At 35.4% G+C, this 24,073-nt stretch overlaps 1 protein-coding gene across 4 annotated transcripts in view; it reads left to right on the plus strand.

Moving 5' to 3' along the window:
* Positions 1-24,073, plus strand: part of VPS13C (vacuolar protein sorting 13 homolog C) — a 194,350-nt gene that overhangs the window by 135,667 nt on the left and 34,610 nt on the right. For all 4 annotated transcript variants that reach the window (XR_008299136.1, XR_008299137.1, XM_027067401.2 and 1 more), the window contains 15 exons: positions 1,499-1,591; positions 3,822-4,187; positions 4,625-4,711; positions 5,991-6,146; positions 6,309-6,573; positions 7,440-7,600; positions 8,580-8,701; positions 9,230-9,524; positions 10,790-11,179; positions 12,978-13,082; positions 13,774-13,938; positions 15,483-15,611; positions 15,881-16,014; positions 18,196-18,322; positions 22,677-22,912. Coding sequence is in view for 2 of the 4 variants with exons in the window: in XM_027067401.2 (XP_026923202.2) it covers positions 1,499-1,591; positions 3,822-4,187; positions 4,625-4,711; positions 5,991-6,146; positions 6,309-6,573; positions 7,440-7,600; positions 8,580-8,701; positions 9,230-9,524; positions 10,790-11,179; positions 12,978-13,082; positions 13,774-13,938; positions 15,483-15,611; positions 15,881-16,014; positions 18,196-18,322; positions 22,677-22,912 (2,831 nt within the window). In the remaining 2 variants the exon portion in view is untranslated. The remainder of the gene's footprint in view (positions 1-1,498; positions 1,592-3,821; positions 4,188-4,624; positions 4,712-5,990; positions 6,147-6,308; positions 6,574-7,439; positions 7,601-8,579; positions 8,702-9,229; positions 9,525-10,789; positions 11,180-12,977; positions 13,083-13,773; positions 13,939-15,482; positions 15,612-15,880; positions 16,015-18,195; positions 18,323-22,676; positions 22,913-24,073) is intronic.

A 24,073-nucleotide genomic window follows, 5' to 3' on the forward strand; every position in this document is an offset into this window, starting at 1 on the left:
TGTAAGGTTAGTTTACTTATTTCTTTAATGATATATATATATATGTATATGTATGTTATATATATGATACATATATATGTATATATGTTATATATATATGTTATATATATATAGTATAAGTAAATTTATTTACAAATATAAGCTTAATAGTTTTAAGTAAGTCATTGGGTTTACAGATTGGAAATTTGTTTTTATAAGCACCTTATATGATATTCAAGACTGACTTCGTGTTCATCATAGGGAAACTGTTCATTTACGTACCTTACCACAGTCTTTTTCTAATGTGTTAACAAAACTTTATTTTTTTAATGTTTATTTTAGAGAGACTGAGAGGGAGGGACAGAGAGAGAGAGAGAGAGAGAGAAAATGCATGTGCATGCATATATGGGGGAGGGGCAGGGAGAGGGAGAGACACAGACTCTGAGGCAGGCTCCAGGCTTTGAGCTGTCAGCGCAGAGCCTGATGCAGGGCTCAAACCCATGAACTTTGAGATTATGACCTGAGTCGAAGTTGGACACTTAACTGACTGAGCCATCCAGCTACCTCAGAACTCTTTGTTTAAAATAACAATTTCAAGTTATTTAGTTGTCATAAAAACTAATAATTAACAATTTCATTTCCTCATGTACTTCTTTGTGAATGTAAGACTTTACCATAGTCTTCACCTCATTTTTATGGATATTTTAAAGGCATATTTTACAAAGGGTATCATTTGAAAGATATTTTAGTGAAAGCAGACATTTTATTTTTTTTAATGTTTAAGTATTTATTTTGAGAGAGAGAGAGAGAATGAGCAGGGGAGGGGCAGAGAGAGAAGAAGAGAGAATACCAAGAAAGCTCCACACTGTCAGAGCAGAGCCCTACAGGGGGCTTGATCTCATGAACCATAAGATCATGACCTGAGCTAAAATCAAGAGTCAGGTGCTTGACCAACTGAGCCACCCAGGTGTTCTGAAAGGAAACATTTTAAACTTGTATTAGTAACTGTACATGCTTACTTAAGAATTGACATAAAGGAATTGATCAGAACTGCTTACAGTCCTTTGACAATGTACACGGATTTGTCATAATTAAGAGCCCTCACAAGAAAAGTTCTCACCTAATTTCATTTGTCTTTTGCTTTTGGCATAAGGTATCATTAAAGATCTCAAGTTAAGGGCCCCTGAGTTGCTTAGTTCATTAAGCCTCCATCTCTTGGGCTCGGCTCAGGTTATAGTCTCGTGGTTTGTGAGTTCGAGCCCCAAGTTGGGTTCTGAGCTGACTTTGTGGAACCTGCTTGGGATTCTGTCTCTCTTTCTGCCCCTCCCCCTCTGATGCTCATGCGTGCTCACACACACACACACACACATACACACACACACACACACACTCTAACAAAAATAAATACATATTTTAAAAAAAGATGTCCAGTTAAGTAAGACATTTCTGGTGTGTATTATCTACGTATACCTAACAGATTTTAACTAAGGAAATGTGAATTTTATTTATTTGTTACTAGGTCTTACTGCCTTGTTCTTTATTTATGGAAAAATGTATGTGGGCTTCAGGAAAACAAAATATAAGCATTATGGTTGAAGAATTTATAATTAAGGTCAGTGCCTATCATATTATTTGGGTAAAAATTCTCGTTTCTAGCAAAATCTTTTGATGTCTCTTCTAACTAGAACATTATGCTACTTACATTACATATTCGAACAGTAAATACTGCTAATATTAAAAGACATTTTTCTTTAAAGCAAATTTTTTTCTATCTTTTTATAACGAGAGTACTTTTAAATATCTATAAATGATTGAGATAGTTTTTATCCATTATGTTTGTTTTTTGTGTGTTGGGGAGATTGGGTTTGGGGTACAGCAGAGATGGGATGGGAAGAGAAGAAAGTTGGGATGGAAAAGTGAAGTTGCCTTTATTTGTAGTAAGTTATTTTAGGCTTTTATTCAGGTATAATGTGAATTTAATAATTACATAATTAAATGTTGTATCTGGCTTTTAAATTTTTGTAATGACAGATGTATGCTAGAAATAGTTATTAGGATTTGCTTTTTATTAATCTCTTATATTTGAAGTATTGGAAAAACAATCTCTGTTCTCCCATAGCATTTGTATTGTTTAAGTATGACCTCGTAATTGGTTATAAATGAAAGGCAGAGAATAATACTTCCCCAAATCTCTTTTTCTGTCTGTCCAAAGGACGCAATATTGAGGTGGTTGATAGCAGTTTTACTATACCATAACCGATAGTGATTAAACCAAGGCTCAAACTAATGTCATTTGAGTTACCATATAAATAACAGTGCAATTTTCTCTCAATATTTTAAAATGCTCAGTAGTTTTAGATTGAATTTTGTTAACAGATTTACTTTTTGAAGAACTTAAGGTGGTCATTCAGGGGGAAAGGTCTTGAATTTGCATGCACTTAGTCTAAGACAATAGGTTAAGGTACTGGGAATATTGTCTTTCCCTTTCTTTGTATATCAGTTTATTTGTTTATTCATTCAGCAAGCATTGTTTGAGCTCTTACTTTGTACGAAAAATGTCTATACAAGGCATTGGTGATACATAGTCCATATCTTCAAAGAACTTACTGATATATGTGAGAGAAAGAAGTAAATCAATGATTCTGGCTTTCAGAGCTGGAGGCCTGTACTGGTGCTTTTGGGAGCACAAGTAAGGGTCCTGTGATCAGACCACGACATCAGGGAAATCTGCCTTGAAGTGAGGCTACTTGAACTGAGTTTTGAAAATCTGATGGAGGTTAGAAGCAGAGGGAGGCTGAGGGTTATCAAGACAGAACTGACAATATGCACAAAAGTAGAGGTATGAAAAACCTTTTAAGGACTTAGAGTGGTGATTCCACGTGGTTGGAGAGAATGGTGCGGTGGAGTTGTAAGATTGAGAGCTCTAATTAAAGGTGACATTAATAAGGCAAGGACGAAGAAGGGACTTAGTGGACAGGTAAGTTTGGGAAGAGGCTCATACTACTTCCTTCTTTGGGTGATGTAATCATATCATTTTAGCAAATTACATAAGTAGAGGTTGTGAGAACTGAACAGTAAAGGAACCCACTTATTTAACCCAGTATTGCTTACACTTTGGGAAACCCTGGTATCACATCACAAAGACTTTTGTGTCCTCAGTTAAAGAGAAATTTGAACTGCATCCTTAAAGTTAGGGGCAATTGAAGATTTTAGGCATAGGAATGGCCTGCCCAGATTTGAGTTTGAGGAAAAGAATGCTGGTGGAAATGTGGAGGGTAGACTCTGAGGGTCCAGTCAGCACTGGACATAGTAGGCATTATCAGTGTAGAACTAAGGTGCAAGGCTAGGAATGAGGAGGTGAACAAAGATACTATACAAAGATAATAAGAGGTAGAGTTTGGAGAACTTAGGGGAGGTGGAAGGGGATCCATGGTGATTCTTAGGCTTTTTGTTTCAGTCAGAAAAATAAAAACTATGTATGTATATTTTGATGAGGATCATATACTTTGGTTTAGTTAATGCAACTGGTTGAAAAATAAAAAATTCAGTTATACTACGTTTTTCTTTTCATATAACCCTATTTTATTATAAATTGGTCAATTTAACTTTAGGTTTTGACATTAACATATAATATTAATTACTTAATTCCAATGTAGCCTGGGCAGAAATCATGGGTATGATGTTAGCTGACTTGACATATGGCTTTGTGTATTCTCTTTTGTTTTTCTTAGGTATTAATGTAATATGTTTAAATTTTTAACTTTTTTTAAAGTTTTGTGTTATATGTTCTTCTCATTTAGAAATAATTTATTCTTAAAATTTTTCTGCTTTCTTTTTTAAAGATTTCACCCATAATTCTGAATACTGTGATGACGATCATGGCTGCTATGTCTCCAAAGACAAAAGAAGATGAATCCAAAGATATATCTAAGGAAACAGAAAATCTTTGGGGCATCAAATCTATTAGTGATTATAACTCTTGGTTTCTTGGTGTTGACATGGCAACAGAAATAACAGAAAATTTCAAAGACATTCACTGTCTATCTATAGAGGAAAATTGTGCTGTTGTTGTAGAGTCAGTTCAGGTTACCTTAGAATGTGGCCTTGGGCATCGAACTGTACCTTTATTACTGGCAGAGTCTAAGTTTTCAGGAAATATTAAAAATTGGACTTCCCTAATGGCTGCTACTGCTGACATGACATTAGAGGTATGACTACATCATTTAATACTTCCAGAGCCAACTTCTCAAAATTACACCTGCAGAATTAAGATGTGCACTTTTCTTGTTTGTGCATGGCCACAGCAAGTGTGTGTGTGTGTGTGTGTGTGTGTGTGTGTGTGTGTGTGTGTGTGTGTGTGTCTGAATAGATAATATATTCTAACATTTAATTTGTTGATGCATAATGTAGTATTATTTAGTTGGTCACTGTTTTTTAAAGACTTTTTGTTAAGTAATTTATTTATGGCAGTAAAGTAAGAGAGTAAAGGAAAATGTACCCTCTTTATAGCTATTCTTTGTGTCTTGAGGTATGTTGTTAAAATGATTGGCATATAACATTAATTATGTAATATTTTTCCTAATGATTATAGAAATATGTTGTTAAAGTTGAAAGACTCTGTTATTATAATTCTGTGCCTTTCCAGGTTCACTACTATAATGAAACCCATGCTGTTTGGGAGCCACTGATTGAGAGAGTGGAGGGGAAGAGACAATGGAATTTAAGGCTTGATGTAAGGAAACCATACGATATCTTTATATTGATGGCACTCAGCACATTCATTTATATTTTTTAGTTCAATGATTCTCAAGATTTGTGATCTAGGATTCTGGAGGCCCTTTTAGGGGGTTTGTGGGGTCAGAACTATTTTCATAATAATAGACATTATATATCATTTTTATTCTCATTCTCTTGTGAGCATACAATGGAATTTTCCAGAGACTGTGTGATATTGCATCAGAATGAATACTGAAGCAGAAATGAGAATCCACTCGTCTTAAGGCAGTCACTAGAGAGATTTGCAAATGCCCCTCTTTTTACTATTAAAGATAACTTTAATAGTTATATTTCATTAAAATATTATTCAACATATAATTGTTTTTAAATGAATATTTAAAATTTCCTTAGTTTGGGTTTCTAATAGATTTCATAGTCATAGATCTGATCCATATAAATGAAGCTCTTTGAGATCATCAGTGATTTTAGGAGACCAAAACATTTGAGAAAACTTGAATTATAGTTCATGAATTCTTTGTGTGTTATCTCTTGATGGTATTTCTTGAGAGCACTTCAGAATCCTGGATACCAAAGCACATTTTTCTTGACTAAAAGGAACATGAATTATATACCCCTAACAAGTGACTACACTACAGTTCTCTGGTGTAGCCTGAAGTGTGAGGCACTGAAATTGACTCAGCAGATTCCTATTTTAAAACTGTGAAGCCACTTAACCTGTGTCCCAATTTCTTCTCAGTAAAGTAGAAGTAATATTTCTGATCTACCTGTCTCTGGCATAGACAGGCTAACAAATAGTTTTGTATATGGCCTTTGAGCTCTATTAGAACAAAAACTGTGGTGGAATCTGATGGCTGGTGAAAGCCTATCGTATTATGTGTAGGTGTTAACAGAATTCCACATTACCTCCAGTGAGGATCGGTTTAGACTTGAGGGTCATCTTCCATTACGCCTCAACACATAAGGACCAATTAGTCAGGCGACACTGGGTAAATAGCTTCCTCTGGGGAATGCACAAGAAACAAATACTGTAACTGACCTGGAGCGCTTTTGTGACACAGTTCGAAACATTACCCCATGCACTGACCACACACTGCAAAAAAGACTGCTGATCTGTGCTGTGTCTAAGCGAAGCACTGGTTGTTTTTGAAACTGAGACTTTTGACCAGCCTTAATATGAAGCGACCAGTTTAGGAGAGTTTAACACTTTGAGAGTTTTAAATTTTTGTTATTAAATGGCTAATAACTTAAATGTGTCACATTATTTATTCTCCTAGGTAAAGAAGAATCCAGTCCAAGATAAAAGTTTAATTCCAGGAGATGATTTTATTTTTCTTCCTGAGCCACAAACAGCAGTTCATATTTCTTCAGGAGACACAATGAATATAACCATATCCAAAAGTTGCCTGAATGTTTTCAACAATTTAGCCAAAGTATGTTTGGTTTTTTCTTGGAATATTTCAAATGGGATTTTAAAATGAAACATGTATGGATTATTTATGTTTGTCATCACAATTACTTTCTTAAAAATGTTTAATTTTGGAAAAAAATTGAATGTTGCAAAAATTTTATTGCGATGTTATGTTCCTTTTCAGGGTTTTTCAGAGGGCACTGCTTCTACTTTTGACTACTCTTTAAAAGATAGGGCTCCTTTTACAGTGAAAAATGCTGTAGGCATTCCCATTAAGGTGCAGCCCAATCATAATCTCAGAGTAATAGGCTCCCTTGAGAAAAGTGGTGTTTATGATGTTGATGCTGGTCAGCATTTGGAATTGGAATATGCCAGCCTGGAACCTTCACGTCAAGGAAAATTATCTATGTTGAGCCGTCAGGAAAGCTCTTTCTTCACTCTCACCTTTGGTATGCTATATTTATTTTATATTCATCTTTGGAATTGTAGCTGTGTGGCTTATTTCTGTTAAAATGTAAAGATATTGCTGCAGATACCTTGGGAGACAACATTTCTAAAGGCTTGAAACAAATAGTTGATAAGCTCTTATTTTCTTCCTCTAAACTTGAGACAATTAAATTTTAGAATTACCTTAGAAAATTAGATTATTTCTGTGCCCTTAAATAATGCCGTCTGTAGCATGCTTCAAAAAGGATGTGAGTCCATTGAGGAGAGGAAAATGAACTGTATTCAGAAGTCATAAAATGTTGACAGTGATTATCACCATTACACAGAAAAAGTGATTATTGCTCTATAGTTGAAAGAATAAGGAACAAGCTGAAATTTGTGTGATTTAAGAAATTTTTATTTTTATGTAGATTCCAAGTTAACATACAGTGTGATATTAGTTCCAGGCATGCAATATAGTGATTCATTACTTCCATATAGCACCTGCTGTTCATCACAAATGGCCTCCTTACTCCCCATCACCTATTTCACCCATCCTCCCACCCACCTCCCTTCTGGTAACCATCAGTTTGTTCTCCATAGGTAAGGGTCTGTTTCTTGATTTAAAACCTGAAGAGAAATTGTTTTGAGTCAAAACATTTTATAACTAGTTTCCTTTCTTTTTTTAATTTTATTCTTTTTTTATTTTAGTTTCTTTAGTTTCCTTTCTTTGTTGGTTGCTACGTCTCAGAAAAGCATTTTGAGTAGTCGTCATGTTCAGCCATGAAGAATTCCCTTGTATTATTTTAAGGTGCTGATGAGTACTCTGTCTGAGAGAAATATAGGTAAATTGGTATTTGGAATGCTTCTCACTTATGCTCTGCCTTAGTACCTCATGGATATACAGAAGTTGCAAAAGTCCCTGTTGCCAGATCCGGACGACGATTGTATAATGTACGGAATCCCAATGCCAGTCATTCTGACTCAGTCTTGGTACAGATTGATGCAACTGAAGGGAATAAAGTAATCACTCTTCGTTCTCCTCTGCAGGTAATCCATTAAAGTGAATTGTGTCCCTCGAAGTATAACAAGAAATCTTCAATCATTTTGGTGAATATAGGAATATGATAAAACATTGAGCTAATACTGAGTATTCAGAAATACGTAATAGATTGAATTGGCTGCTATTTCCAATCTAACTTGTTTTTGTTCTAGTCTTCATTTTAAATGTCCGATTAAACAGTTTTGTTATTTGAAAGCCCATTTTTGTTGTGGTCTAGGTTGAAAATTAAGGAAGATTTTCACCTCTTTCTTTAAAGATTTAGAACTGGGAGTGTTAATAATTATAAGTGGTTGCCAAATAAGATAACATTCCATTCTCTTTGTATATCACTTGGGATTGTATGTTTCAAGTATATCTGAAGGAATACTGGAATGATCTCCCCAGAAAAAGATTTTAGCATCTTAATCTTTTCTATGTTTAAGGCTTTATCCATTTTTCTTTTCCTGTGCATTATTACAGGTTTCATTATGTGGTCATCAAAAGAACATTTCTTCCTACTTACAACATCAGATAAAAAAATTAAAGGATTTCAACTTTTGGCCATTGTTCTCTCTCAGTTTGCTGTTAGCTCTAGCCTATATCACATTGTAGTCCAGGAAAGAGAGTTGTAGTCCTTTTCCTTATATTTCCCTTGCTATCCTTTTCTGTTTTCACATGGTGCATTGAAAAGAGGTTATAATGGGGAAAATATTAGGGCTGAACTCCAAAGAGTAATACATATTATACACAACAGTGAACATCAGTGTAGAACGTGTGACTCTCTCAGAACTTTTCAACTGCCACTTAAACATCAAGTTTCTCATGTAAAGCACTTAAATATCCTAAAATTTTTCAATTATCCATAAAATATCTTCTAACACTGGGCTTGAAACTTTTAGATCTAAAAGTAACTGTTTGCAGCTCACATTTTTCTTTTGGCCATGTGTTATCTTTTTAAACAACTTGTATGTCTTTTTTATCCAACAGATTAAAAATCATTTCTCTATTGCATTCATCATTTATAAATCTGTTAAGAACGTTAAGCTGCTGGAGCCCATTGGAGTAGCCAGCCCTGAAGAGGAGTTCCATGTTCCTTTAGATTCATATAGGTACCTATTTCCTTGAAACTAATGCTTGAAAACTAATACAAAGTTTTAAAAGGTTCATACTATATATTTTGAAATATGAATTGGGATCTATATTCCAGGAAAAAAACCTTATATTTTTATTATCTAAAGATGTGTAAAAGCCAGTTTTAAGACATCTAGAGAAATACATTTATGTAATCATTGATTTACCAGATGAAAAATTTCTTACTGTATAGTTGATGTTTTAGCACTTTCTGAAATTTATTTTTACTAGGTTGCCTTTATAATTGAAATGACTATTTTTTTTTGACTTGTCATTGCTTACACAGCATTTTGTTTTTGTTTTTGTTTTTGTTTTTTTCCCAGAAAGTTACTCCCTGAGTTAGCTATGTGACTTTGGGCGGGTTTCTTACCTTTCGTAGCCTTGTTTTCCTCCTCTGTAAAAATAGGAATAAGTATTTACCTTGTAGAGTTACCAAGAAGATTTAATGAGATTCTTAAGTTCTTGATAAAAGCTTTTTTCCCCAACTCTGTTTCTTTTTTCTCTAGATGTCAATTATTTATTCAGCCAGCTGGTATCTTAGAAAATCGGTACAAAGAATCCACCACTTACATTTCTTGGAAGGAAGAACTTCACAGGAGCAGGGAAGTCAGATGCATGCTTCAGTGTCCGTCAGTAGAAGTCAACTTCTTACCTCTCATTGTCAATACAGTTGCTCTGCCTGATGAATTAAGCTATATATGTAGCCACGAGGAAGATTGGGATCCAGCTTACATTATCCATCTTTATCCTACCCTCACTTTGCGGAACCTTCTCCCATACTCTCTAAGATATTTACTTGAGGTATGTCTCTTGTATTTTGTTTGACCTTTATTATTGCAGAGTGAATTCTAGTTTTTTCACTATGTTTTTAGTTGAGGTATTTTTACATAGCATAATTGTAATGCTTTAACAATATTAATAATAGCAAAAACTGATACAGCATTTAGTATATGGCATACACTATACCATGTGCTTTACCTGTATTAACACATTTAATCCTTGCAGTAACCTTCTGGTGTAGGTACTATTATTAGACCCATTTTACAGAGGAACAAACTGAGTCACATAAGAATTAAGTGACAGGTCCAAGATCCCACAGCTAATAAGTTGTAGAGCTGGGATTTGAACCGAGGTAATTTGGCTCCTTGCTCCCTTCCACTGAGCTCTGCTGTATCTGCTATGAAATAAGAACCGTATTAATCTCTTCCATTAGCTGATGGATAGAAAAAAGCCAGTGAGGAAGCACTCATCTTACTTTATTCTAAAGTTAATTTTAAAGTTTTTATTGTAAAGTTAATAGTCTTATTCGATCCGGGTTTCTCTTGAACTTAAAATAATTAGCCTGATAAATAATGGGCAACATTTTTAGTAATGACATATGATAAATATTTTTAGATTCTACATTCCACAACATTTTAAAATACAAAAGTCTGGAAAGTGTTGGAGCTTAAATTATTTCTTTTCTTTATCTGACAATGAGCCACCCCTCAGTTTGTAAAGGCTAAAATGAATTAAATGAACTAAAAAGTATTTATGTAAAAGAAGCTTTCAAAAACGAAGACTGATTTATTATGTGGCTATTAATCATTCTAAAAACAATTCCACATCCCTTAGATAGTTTGTCAGAAGTTTGCTCTCACTTTCCTTCTTTTATTTATATGGGAACCACGAGGCATAGCATTTGAACAGAGGGTGAAGCTGAAGCCAGGTGGTTAAGTAGCTCATTAATGACACAGACAACAGCCAGCATGCCTGAATCCATCCTTGGATCCTAGGCCTAGATCTGACTTTATTTATTTCTTTATTTTTTCAAAATCTGTGGCCATTGACTTACTAATAGCCAAATGACAGTTTCGCCCTTTGGCTGTGATATAATATTTTTCTTTGTAGTCCTTAGTGGTTATTGAACATTCATAATATGTAAGCCTGGGACTCCACTGAAGTCTTGTCAGTTAATTTGAATGTGGTATGTTATTTATTAGCATTTGCATAAAATATGGATGTTGTTACCGCCGAGTTTTTAAAAAATCACTAAGCAAATTTAGTTTTTGTTTGTTTGTTTTTAGGGAACAGCAGAAACTCATGAGCTAGCAGAAGGCAGTGCTGCTGATGTTCTCCATTCGAGAATCAGTGGAGAAGTAATGGAATTAGTTCTGATGAAATACCAGGGCAGAAACTGGAACGGACATTTCCGTATATGTGATACGCTTCCCGAATTCTTCCTTGTGTGTTTTTCTCCTGACTCTGCAGAAATGATGACAGTTGACTTGTCAGTACATGTCAGACGAATTGGCAGCAGGATGGTGCTATCTGTTTTTAGTCCCTATTGGCTAATCAACAAGACTTCTCGGGTTCTCCAGTATCGTGCAGAAGATATTCACGTGAAACATCCAGCTGATTTCAGAGATATTATTTTATTCTCTTTCAAGAAGAAGAATATTTTCAGTAAAAATAAGGTGTGTTTTGGTTGATACAACAAGTTAAACTAGATAAATTCCTAGTTTGGAAATTTTTGAGTCATTAGCCTTCCCTCAATCCATGCTTACCAGTTTGCTAAGCGCCATTGGTATGAATGAAGTCCAAGGAGACTTTTAAGGAATGCATAGTCAAATGGGATGTTAGGATTAGCAAGTGTTTCCCAAGGCTGAATTGCCCTTTTCTCCAGTGCCTTTAGAATTGCTTCTGTTCTGGGGCACCATGGTGGCTTGGTTAAGCATTTGAATTCGGCTCAGATCGTGATCTCACAGTTCGTGAGTTCAAGCCCTGTGTTGGGCTCTGTGCTGGCAGCTCGGAACCTGGAGCCTGCTTCAGATTCTGTGTCTCCCTCTCTCTCTGCCCCTCCCCCCCTCCCCCCCCCACTTGTGTGCTTGCCCTCTCTCTCTCTCTCTCTCAAAAATAAATAAACATTGAAAAAAAATTACTTCTGTTATTTTAGTAGTGTCAGGTAGAAAGCTTGACTTTATGTGCTTTACCAGTAATGGCATTTCAAAAGGTGGAACAGTTGGATTTAGCTTATATGAACTGAGCCCTTCTATGTATGAAGCCCTAAAACCAAGCCTTTGAGAGAGAAACCTATTGCCTAAGCCTGGTCTTTTCTGCTCTGGTCCCTTCATTCCTTTGTAGACTCCTATCATGGAATTGCTTCTCACATATTATCCTAAGTGCTCACTGCTAGGCCTTTGTGTTACAGTTTCTGCCTAAAATGTCTCTTCCCCTATGCTTTTTCCTGCCTGCCACATCTTTTCTGGTTCCCTGCTGTTTATCTCTTGGCTGTCATTGAGCTCAGGCCTAACATGTGTGAAGGATTTCTAACTGTCTAAAGTAGAGCTAGATAGTACAACCTTGTTCTCTTAGAGCATTGGTTCTCAAATTTCAGAGCATGTTAGAATCACCTAGAGGGCTTTCTAAAATACATTTCTGGGTTGTGCCCCTGACGTTTGATTCAGTAGGTCTGGGTAGGGTCTGAACATTGCATTTATAACAGATTCCCAGGTGATGCTGACAGTGCTGGTCCAGGGAGCACATTTCAAGAACCGTTGTCTTAAAGTGTTGATTAATCCATAGCATTTATTTACCTGTTTATGTGTCTTACCTGTGGTTGTCCTCAGGTTTTTTATAATCTCAATGGAGGAGAGCAGTTAGATCTCTTCTATAAAACTTTATCTAAATCTCATAGCCAGAAGTAAACTTTTTACCGTCTCACCTTGGTAGCATTTTGTACTACTCAGGTAGCTCTTAATCTCATTCATTCTTGTATCATAATTATTAGTATGTGTTTCCCATCTCCCTGTTTAGTTGGAGCTCACTGAAGACAGGAACTGTGACCTGCTGTCTTCCATTCTGCTGATCATGATGCCTTTCATTTAGCATTTGATAAGTAATGTTAAAGGCATAAATTCTTTATGTTTTAAAACTTTTAAGAATTTGTTGGCTCATTATCTTAAGTCTAACACTGGAAAATATTATTTTATGTTAAGCTTTTCTTTTTAAACAACAGAGGGTCTCATTGGCATACATCTTTAAATTCACTAAACTCATTGCATAGATGAATGGGAAGATCAGAGCTCTGCATTTATTTTATTGGCCTCTAGAATATCTGTGGTTCTCTGACCCATTGGCAGTATGGCTTTGATTATTTTTTTCTGTGTCCTATGATACTAAATAAATTTCTAATAGAATAGTATCTTTCCCTCAAATAAAATTAATGTAGTGTTTTAGGTTTCTTATATGATGGTTATGTGTTCTCTGTTGTAGGTACAATTAAAAATTTCTACTAGCGCCTGGTCCAATGGTTTTTCATTGGATACAGTGGGAAGTTACGGATGTGTGAAGTGTCCTGCCAATAGTATGGAATACCTGGTAAGATTTTGCTTGCTTATTCACCCTTGACTTCGTTCACATTTTCTTCAGCTCCGTTAACCAGCTAGGTTCTAAGGGGTACAGAAATTTGAATTCAAAGTATTATGTACAGGACTGTTATCTCTATAAATTTCTTTGGCTACTAGTATCAGGACAAGACCTACGTTTATCAAAGTTTAAGAAGTGAGTTGAATCCATCCACGTCAGCAACTTGTAAATATTCAGAGTATACAAGAATTCTCATTCCACACTACTCCCTGCCAGATGTTTCTTAAATCTTAGATTTGACTGAAAATTTGAGTAACCTGAGGTCAGGTGACGTGTTGTAATTGCCACTTTGAAACTTTTATCTCAATTTATTAACAGAGAGATGATAAAGCAGCAAAACTTGAGCCTCTACACTAATTATAAAACAATTTATGTTTGGAATGTTAAAAAAATAAAGAATACAGCTAAACTAAATATGTTATAACAGTCATCATTAGTTAAATTACCGTTTGATATTTCTTGAATTGATTTCTGATGGAGCCAAACTAAGGAACCAAATATTTTTCTTAGTGAGAAGATAATCAGTAGTTGAATATGGCTTAGTAGTTACTTTATTTACAGGCGTTATTTTAAAATATCTTAAGAAATCTTTATGTGAATGGGGTGTGTGTATCATTTCAAAGAAGTTTGTTCCTTTACACAGGTTGGTGTTAGCATCAAAATGAGCAGTTTTAATCTTACACGAATAGTTACCCTGACTCCCTTTTGTACCATTGCAAACAAGTCGTCATTAGAACTAGAAGTTGGTGAAATTGCGTCTGATGGCTCGATGCCAACTAATAAGTGGAACTATATTGCTTCTTCAGAGGTAAAGTTTTCCTTCACTATGACTGGCTTCTGAAATGTACAAATAGATGTAGACAGATAAATAAGAATTGCATATACTTTTGTGTTACCCTCACTTTGCTACAGTATTTGTGTATTAAAACATGACAGCCAGCTTTGACTTTTTTTTTTTTCATAAACACATGTTTAAAAAAAGAAGAAGAAATTTACTGGTAATATTTATCACTAGCCAGTCTAGAGGGTTGACACTCAGGCTGTAGTTCTTCCTGTATGTATAGAACATGGATGTGTACTGTGAAAAGTACATTAAGATGACGTACTATGAATTGTCTCAATAGTCAGGTTAGTGCCTCTGTGTTCAAGAAGTATATAATGCTGTTGGAGGGCTTAAGACTCATATAAATTCACATGTGGGAAAAAAGATGGTGTATGCTAAGTTATAGGTGGTTGTAGAATTTCTGTAAAATTTCAAGTTTCCTTGAAAATTCTGCTAAAATTCGACCCCCTCACTTTACCAAGAAGGAAGTTAAAATCTCATACTTTTCTAAGATTGGTGAAGTCTTTGGAAGTCACGATCATTGTGGCCAAGAGCAAAAGGAATGTTTCATAGAAGAGGTGAGAGTTAAACTAAACTTCACAGGCTCAATAAGATTTTAGGAGATGAACAGAGTGAGGGAAAGAGTGTAGAAGAGGACAGGTGCAAAGATGAGCATTAGTGCTTGAATTTGTGTGAGTTTTCAACCAAACCAGTTGACCTTAAGGATAGAACCATTCTTCTGTATGTCTCAGAAACAAAATTATATATATTTTTAAAGCCTTAGCACGAAGCTTAAGAGGAAGGATTCTAGTTACAGTGCAAACAAATTTAGAGCTCTGAGAGACATGGGCTTTCCAAGTCACTTAGAATGATTTCTGTAGACTTGGCAACAAATAAATGCTCATTATCATTGATGGGGGTTTGATAACAGTATCATTTTTATTCAGAAATGGAATTCACTTACTGCTCTATAACAGAAGGGCACTTTGTATTATATTAGGAACTAAAACCTCAGTTTCACAGATAAGGCTCATTGAGGTATATAATTTTATTAAGATCAAACACGAAGATAATGTCAGGACTTCCAACGAGGTCGGTGGTGTTCTTTTCACTGCCTTCAATTGTGTTTCTAGTTTATCTAGGAAAAGATATGCTGTGAAAGAATTCATAGTGCATTAAGCAATTAAAATGGAGTATGCACAAAAGCAAATGTTACTAAGATTATAGGTTTTAAATATTCAAGATACTTGAGTCATTCTTAATCAGTAAACTCTAGTTTCTCATTTGTAATTTTTTCATAAGTACATGAAGACTACTAAATCTGTGTATTCTTCTGATGGAGTTTCTTTGGTTTCATAAATAGTCCTTATATTGTCAATAACTTTAACATGAGATGAGGAAATATTTTAAGAAACAAATGTAGTAATAATTGTATCATGGTCAGATTTAGAATTAAAAACTTAAGTAGTGATTATCTTACTGATACCGCAGTACTGTTTTAAGACTGATACTAACTTTTGTATTTTTAGTGCCTTCCCTTTTGGCCTGAAAATTTGTCGGGCAAACTTTGTGTGAGAGTGGTGGGCTGTGAAGGTTCCTCCAAACCTTTTTTTTATAACCGACAGGATAATGGCACTTTATTGAGCTTGGAAGAGCTGGTATGTTTTCATGTTTTATAATAAAACATCTTTGGTTTTGAAAATTTGCTTTAAAATATTTTATTGAAGATGCTATAAAATCTGGTAATTATGTGAAGGTGCTAATATATATCTCATGCTGTACACGTATTTGTAAGAGATCAGAGAGCCAGTGTGCTCTTCATTAAGTATATAAGAACACAACCTTTTTGTGTCTCCGTAACTGACTGCAATTCCAAATGTCACTGCAAGTTAAACCAATACTTCAAACAAGTTTTTTTCTGCAATAGAATGGAGGTATCTTGGTGGATGTAAACACTGCTGAACATTCAACTGTCATAACGTTTTCTGATTACCATGAAGGATCTGCGCCTGCTCTGATAATAAACCACACACCACAGGACGTCCTCACCTACAAACAGAGGTATGAAAAAAAAGCTACATGGAAAAATCTCGTTTGCTTTTTACTGGCCCACAGTCTTTTCTGGGAAACACTTGGAGTGTAGATGAGTTTCACATTCCACACGTTTTCTGATTTTAGAAAGGTAATGTGGAACACATGCTGTTTATTATAATACCCCCAGCAGGTGTGGAGCAGTTGTCTGTAGTCCAATACATTAATATTCCTGCACCTGTTGGGATGAGCAATGGGTGTTGTATGGAAACCAATTTGACAATAAATTTCGTATTAAAAAAAATATTCCTGCAGCAAAACTTATAAATATTCATACCAAGTGGGATAAATAAAAATTAATAGTCTCGCATCAACTCGGAGCCATTTTTTTAGCCACATGACTTTTGACACCAAACTGATAAGAGCTTTTACAATTTCAGAATTGCATATGAGGAACTGTGAACCTCTTTGAGCATTATTATTCTTTTGTAATCTGGTAATGCTTTGTTGTTGTTGTTTGTTTGCTTTTGTTCCCAATAGAGGTGGTAGATTAAATGAGAGGACAATAAGTAGATAGTGGTGTTGAATATAAGTGTGGGATGATACGAATTTTGTTGTTCTTGCTTGTCCTGTCATTTGGTTTGGATGATGCCGTTATATAATGATATAACAGATAGTTTTACACCCTGACAATGTATGTTGTATATTTGCCAGGAATTATTGCTATAAATCTGCAAGGCATTATTTTATATATGTATAAAATCTTGTATGTACATAAGGTTATTTTTATATAGAGAATTATTTTATATAAAATAATGCCTTGCAGATTTACGTATTTTTTTTAATATATATTTTTTTAATGTTTATTCACTTTTTGAGAGAGACAGAGAGTCAGCAGGGCAGGGGCAGAGAGAGAGGGAGACACAAAATCTGAAGCAGGCTCCAGGCTCTGAGCTATCAGCACAGAGTCCAAAGCAGGGCTTGAAGTCATGAACCGTGAGATCATGACCTGAGCTGACGCGTAACCGACTGAGCCACCCAAGCGCCCTCAGATTTACCTTTTTTTTTTTTTAATTATTTTTTTTAACATTTCTTTATTTTTGGGACAGAGCGAGACAGAGCATGAACGGGGGAGGGGCAGAGAGAGAGGGAGACACAGAATCCGAAGCAGGCTCCAGGCTCTGAGCCATCAGCCCAGAGCCCGACATGGGGCTCGAACTCACGAACCGCGAGATCATGACCTGAGCTGAAGTCGGACGCTTAACTGACTGAGCCACCCAGGTGCCCCCAGATTTACCTATTTTTAAGTCTTCTGGCTTGAATCCACTGAGAGAATTTTTTTAATATTTAAAAAATTTTTAAAACACATGCATGTGCACACAAGCAGGAGAGGGGCAGAGAGAGAGAGAGAAAGAGAGAATCCCAAGCAGGCTCCATTGAGCTCTACAGCCCTGTGCGGGGCTGGATCAGGGCAGGATCTCCAGAACAGTGAGATCATGACCTGAACTAAAACCAAGAACCTGACCCTTAACTACTGAGCTACTCACTCCTACCCCTCACTGAGAGATCTAAAAGCACAGAATGGGATTGAAACCTAATTGGGTTAATTTTTTTTTTCTTTTTAGTTCTCTGGAAAGTTTTTTGTGATATGGACTAACACTTCTTAAACATTGTTAAAGTACAGATTCCGATTTAGTAGGTTTTAGGCGGGGCCCAGGATTTTGCACTTTCAGGAAGCTCCAGGTGATGTTGATGCTGCTTATCCACAGATCACTTTGAGTAACAGCAGTATGGACCTAATTTCTTTTTTCCTGAGACTCATGTTTGTTATCTAATTGTGTGTGATTAAAAAACTTAAATTTAAGCACTGAGTGGAGTTCTGCTGCTGCCAAAGAACTTACTATCTATAGCTTTTTTCTACAGGTGGACTCGGATGTACCAATCTGTCTACCTTAATGAATTCCATTGCTGTTATATTGCCTCGATCAATTTGGCGTGTACTGCAGCTTCAGAAAGGCAAATTCCATTCCCTCAAGCTTTAAAACCATTAGTTTGTTGGACATTTCAGGGTACTTATTGTTAGGCAGGGTTCTGTTGATTAACAAAGGCAATTTTATAAGATTTTTCTGCCAGTCCCCTCTCTGTAAACCACAGGTCTGGGTATCTCAAGGCTTAGATATTTTCATCTTCCCTCTGGCCGTTGTGTTTCAGTGGCTCACAGGAAGAAGTGCACTTGCTGCCAGGACAAGCTCGACTTTTTGCCTGGGCGGATCCTACTGGTACCAGACAGCTTACATGGACGTATGCAGCAAATACTGGGGAGCACAGTCTGTTAAAGGTATCATTTGATGTGAATGGGTGCTGTATGAGCTGCCTGATGGCAAAGGAAGCAGGCAAGCTAGCTTCACACAGTCCTCTTTGTCCTTACTGAATGAAAGATCAGATGGAAGTATTTTCCTTTTTAAAAAAAAATTTTTTTAATGTTTATTTTTTTTTGAGAGAGAGACACAGAGCATGATTGGGGGAGGAGCAGAGTTGAGAGGAAGACACAGAATCTGAGGCAGGGCCCAGGCTCTGAGCTGTCAGCACAAAGCCCATCACGGGGCTCGAGCCCACGAGCAGTGAGATCATGCCCTGAGTCGAAGTTGGACTGAGCCACCCAGGTGCCCCTGGAAGCGTTATCAAAATAAGTTGCTTTTGGACTTTAGATTGCAAGTAGTTCATACCAATATTTTAGATTAGTCAAAATAATGTGTTTACAATGTAAAAAATAGTCCTGCTTCATCTTGCCCGGTAAAGACCATTCAAGTACCCTCTAATATGCCTTTTTTTTTTTTTTAAAGAAAGCAACTTTATTTAAAAAATTTTTTTTAAGACTTTATTTTTTAGAGCAGTTTTAATTTTACAACAGTGAGAGAGATATACATATACTTTCCATATATACCCTGACTCCACACATACAGAGCCTCACCCTTTATCAACATCACTCATCAAAATAGTTGATAATTTACCAAAAAATGAATTTACACTGACATACCGTAATCATCCAGAGTCCTTAGTTTATGTTACGGTTCTCTCTTGTACATTCTGTGGGTTTGAACAATTATGTGATGACATATATCCAGTATTATGCTATCATATAGAGTATTTTCTCTGCCCTAAAAATCTGCTGTGGCCTTCCAGTCCACTCAGCCTTCCCACCTGGCAACCACTCATCACTTTATTGTGTCCATAGTTTTGCCTTTTCCAGAATGTAATATAGTTGGAATGATATAGTATTGGTTTCCTTCAGTTAATAATATACATTTAAGCTTTCTCAAATTGGTTTCTTTCAGTTAATAATATACATTTAATCTTTAAAGAAAGCAACTTTAAAGCTAGGTGAAAACAATTTCATTTTGAACATATCCTTACCACTGTTGGCTATGAAGTTTTTAGGCATGTTTTCCCAATCAAGGCCATGTTTTTTTTTGTAGTTTTATTTTTTAATGTATATTTATTTTGAGAGAGAGTGAGCCAGGGAGGGGCAGAGAGATAAGGAGAGAGAGAGAGAGTCCCAACCAGGCTCCACACTCAGCGTGGAGCCTAACGTGGGGCTCATTCTCACAACTGTGAGCTCATGACCTGAGCTGAAATCAAGAGTGGGACACCTAACTGACTGAGCCACCGATTCGCCCCAAGGCCATAGGAATTTGACAGTATGCAAATTATCCCATATGAAAAATTTAATGTAATATTTATTGAAACAGTATTTAGGCAACTAATTTAATCATATATGTTATTCTGAGAGTCTTAGACTTTGGGAAGCTCTTAAGAATTCATATACCAGCCTTTCTCTAATGTAGGAATTGGCTCCTGCATTAATGATATAGATCATCTAGTTTCTGTAGTAATATGTTCTATCATGAAAAGTTCATAACAGTGTCCTACTCTTTTGTCTGATAATGCCATTTGTTAAAAAAGGTTTCTTGACTTTTGCTTTAAAATGGTAATTGGCCAACAGTGACTGGATTATCCTCTCCCATAATTCCTCTGACATACCCACAAAAGAGATAAAGACTTACCCACTTTTGAAAAATCAGAATGATAGTTCCTCTGTTACTAGATTCTTGCAATAATTTCCATCATGACAATTTGATGGAGCTCTACTGGTTGCTTGTGCTTTACTTTTTATAAGAGCGAAACAAAAGGTTTATGAGTGGTACCGAGGCTTCACTTCCCTGATACTCTTAGCTCCCTGGCTCAGAGGCATGGGAGCTTTGCCAGAGGTTTCTGTGCTTTGCTGGTATTACTTCCCCTCTCCTCACATTTAATGCTGCTCAGCAACTGCAATGCCCCAACGTAGTGTATGGACACTAGAGAGAACATGGGAAGGACCTTCTGGAGGAGGATATTCAGGTTTGTATACTGAGGCACATTCAGAAAGCATCTGGGAATGGTGTATACAGGGATTGCAGTTTTTAATGTTTCTCTTCTGTTTGGTGTTAGAGAACCAGGCCGTAGGAAAAATAGCACATAATCTGCCAGATTCTGGAAATTGAGTTGGAAGCAAGGCACTTGCTCATTCCCAGGTCTGCTAGGTTCATTTGGGAAGGGAGATCTGCTCAGGCCCCAGTGGACGTGAAGAGGGAGTTCAAAGGAAATCTACACATTAGTGGTTAAACCTTAGGTCTGAACAGATCTTTCCTTATTAAGTATGAATGAACAGGAAACAACAACAACAACAACATGGGGTTTATGAAAAAAAATAGTTTGGGAGAAAAATGTAGCATTATTCTGTAGAATCAGAGGTCATTATACCTCTGAAAAATTTTTTACTGTAAGAGGACCACAAGAAAATTTCCTCACATCCTCAGTTAAGTTATAAAGTGATGGCAGCTATGAAATAGAAGAATGAGTGGTGAAATAAAAAGAGACAACAAAATGAAGTGAAAGCAGAGTAGGGAAGCAAAATATATTCTGCTCATTCTATAAATATATCATTTAATCTTAAATTTTAATTAGAGAAACATAGGTTAAAGATTTTGTTTTTTTAAAAAAACTTGTCAATTTGTAGATCTAAAATCATTGATAAAAGAATTTTAAAATGAGAAAAAGAACATAAAGAAAATTTTACCTTTAGAGTAAGGGAGGGAAAGCTAAGGAAGTGTAAGTTACAAGCATAAAGAGGCAGTAAAGATACAGCAGGCAGACAGAAGTAAAAAGAAAGTGAAGTTGTTGATATTAATTTCTGAACAACTATAATTCAAAGCAGAAACCTTTAAATAGAATATGATGTTACGACAAAAAAGGCATGATAGCCATAAACTTTCATGCAAAGAATAACATCATATCAAAAATATAAAACTTAAAATGCTGGAAGTCGGCCAAAACACAGTTACCAGAGGATATTTTAACACACCTCATTTAATTCTTAACAGACCAAATAGATGAAAACTAAATATGATTAGAGAGTATTTCCATAATAACTAAGATTGAACCAAGACACATACCAAATTTTATACTTTACAGAGAGAATTCACCTTCTTAATAGGTATTTAAGGAACATTTGCAAAATTTGATTGCATATTAGAATTTTAAAAACTGAGTAGGCTACTTTGACCTATGTTAAAAGCAATAAATTTTTAAAAAGCAGTATGTTGGTGAGGATGTGGAGAAAAAAGAACACTTATGCACTGTTGGTGGGAATATAAATTAGTGCAGCCACTGGGAAAACAGTATGGAGGTTCTTCAAAAAACTAAAAATGGAAGTACCACAGGATCCAATTTTTCCACTTCTGGGTATTTACACAAAGAAAATAAAACAATAATTTGAAAAGGTATATGCACCCCTGTTTGTTGCGACGGTATTTATAGTAGCCAAGACATGCAAATAGCCTGTGTACATCAGTAAATGTCTTGTCCTTATCCTGTCATTTGGCTTGGATGATGCCATTATATAATGATATAACAGGTAGTTTTAAACGCTGAAAGTATATGTTGTATATTTGCCAAGAATTATTGTTGTAAATCTGCCAGGCACTATTTTATATGTATATAAAATCTTGGACATACATAAGGTTATTTTTATATATAGAATTATTTTATATAAAATAATACCTGCATATTTACCTATTCTTAACTCTCCTGGCTTGAGTCCACTGAAAGATTTTTTTAAATGTTTAAAAATTTTTTTAAGTTTATTTATTTTGAGGGAGAGAGAACACGCTCACGTGCATATGAGCAGGGGAGTGCCAGAGAGAGAGAGAATCCCAGCAGGCTCCATCCAGCTCTGCAGCCCTGTGTTGGGCTAGATCAGGGCTGGATCTCCAGAACAGTGAGATCATGACCTGAGCTGAAGCAGACACTTAACTACTGAGCCACTTCGATGCCCCCCACTGAGAGATTTAAAAGAACAGAATGTGATATACATACATATATGCCATTGTAGGAAACTCTTGCTCCTGCCAAGTGTCCTTTGAGCAGTCAAACCTAGGGTACAAAAAAAAATTAAGCGCTATTAATGTTTGTTATTGTTTGAAAAAGTCAGTGAGTTATGTTTTAAAATAGGTTTTAACTTTAATTTATGTCATTTTGATGGTTTTCAATTTATAGACATACTTGTCAAACTTTTCTAAATGTGACTGTAGTTTAACTTTATGTAATGACAACTTGCTGCTTATGAGTTTAATATTAAATCTGTTTTTCCCCAGGATGAATGTGGACAGTTTCCATATGATGCAAATATCCAGATACACTGGGTATCATTCCTGGATGGGCGTCAGCGAGTGTTGCTTTTCACTGATGATGTTGCCTTGGTTTCCAAAGCACTGCAGGCAGAAGAAATGGAGCAGGCCGATCATGAAATAACCTTTTCTCTCCACAGTCTTGGGCTTTCACTGGTTAACAATGAAAACAAGCAGGAAGTTTCATATATTGGGATAACCAGGTAGGGAAGAAGGAAGATAAGGCATCAGAATTCTTTCAGAAGCATTGAGCTCATAGTATCAAGCTTAATGAGAATAAATATATTCTGTATTTGGATATACTGTATATTCTTTCAGCATAACTTTTGAACAGTGTTTTTCACTGCTAGTTGAAAATGCCCTAATATAGAAAGATGACTAAGATAATGTCTTTGCTCCTACTGTACTGGCATGAGTTAGGGAAGCCAACAACAATGGGTCAGATAAACCAGAAAAAACGTTCACAGAGAAGGCAGTCTTTGACATGGGTACATAATCTTTAATGGGCGGTTACTTAGACCTTTTTAATAGTGATGGAACCAGTTATTTTCTCTGACTCTGCTTGTATCTGTATAGGAAAAATATTCGAATTTATTTAGTTTTTTTTTTTTAATTGCACTGACTTTGGTAAAAGACTCCTTTTCTTGGAGGCTGTTGGGTGGAATGGTTAACATGTTACCATGTATAACCCTCATAGCACTTATCAATAATCATGTGTTTAGTGAAGTAAAAATAAAAACTAAGTAAAAATTAAGAGGTCATGTATATAATGTACTTTACACAACACCTGACAGATAAAGGATTCTATAAATGGTATACATGCCAGTAATATAATATTACTATATTTGTATATGTTTGAGTAATGTATTCTCTTGGTTATACATTTCAGTATCGTATAGTATTTTTAACCTAATATAAAAATCATTTTTAAGTCATATAAATTCAGTTTTTCCACTCTGCTGTTCTTTGATTAACTTATTTTTACTTTAATATTATATATACTATTATATTGTATCAGATTGGCCTTTATCAGGACTTTTAAAAATTCACCTAAAAGAACTTGATTATCTTTGTTATGATATGCTATGCATTTAATACACATTCAATAGAGATATGTACTGAGGAAAAGTAAATCAGTTATGTAATTTTAATCAATAGACTTTTATTCTTTTGAACAGTTTTAGGTGTACAGAAAAATTGACTATACAGAGTTCCTGTATACCCTGCATTTTCCCCCTATTATTAACATCTTGAAATAGTTTGGTACATTTTTTACTATTGATAAACTAATGTTAATACATTATTATTATTATTATTATTATTATTATTATTGTTATTATTATTTAAAGTCCAGTGTTGGTATT

This window comes from Acinonyx jubatus, chromosome B3 (genome assembly GCF_027475565.1).
Source record: "Acinonyx jubatus isolate Ajub_Pintada_27869175 chromosome B3, VMU_Ajub_asm_v1.0, whole genome shotgun sequence".
Taxonomy (NCBI): domain Eukaryota; kingdom Metazoa; phylum Chordata; class Mammalia; order Carnivora; family Felidae; genus Acinonyx; species Acinonyx jubatus.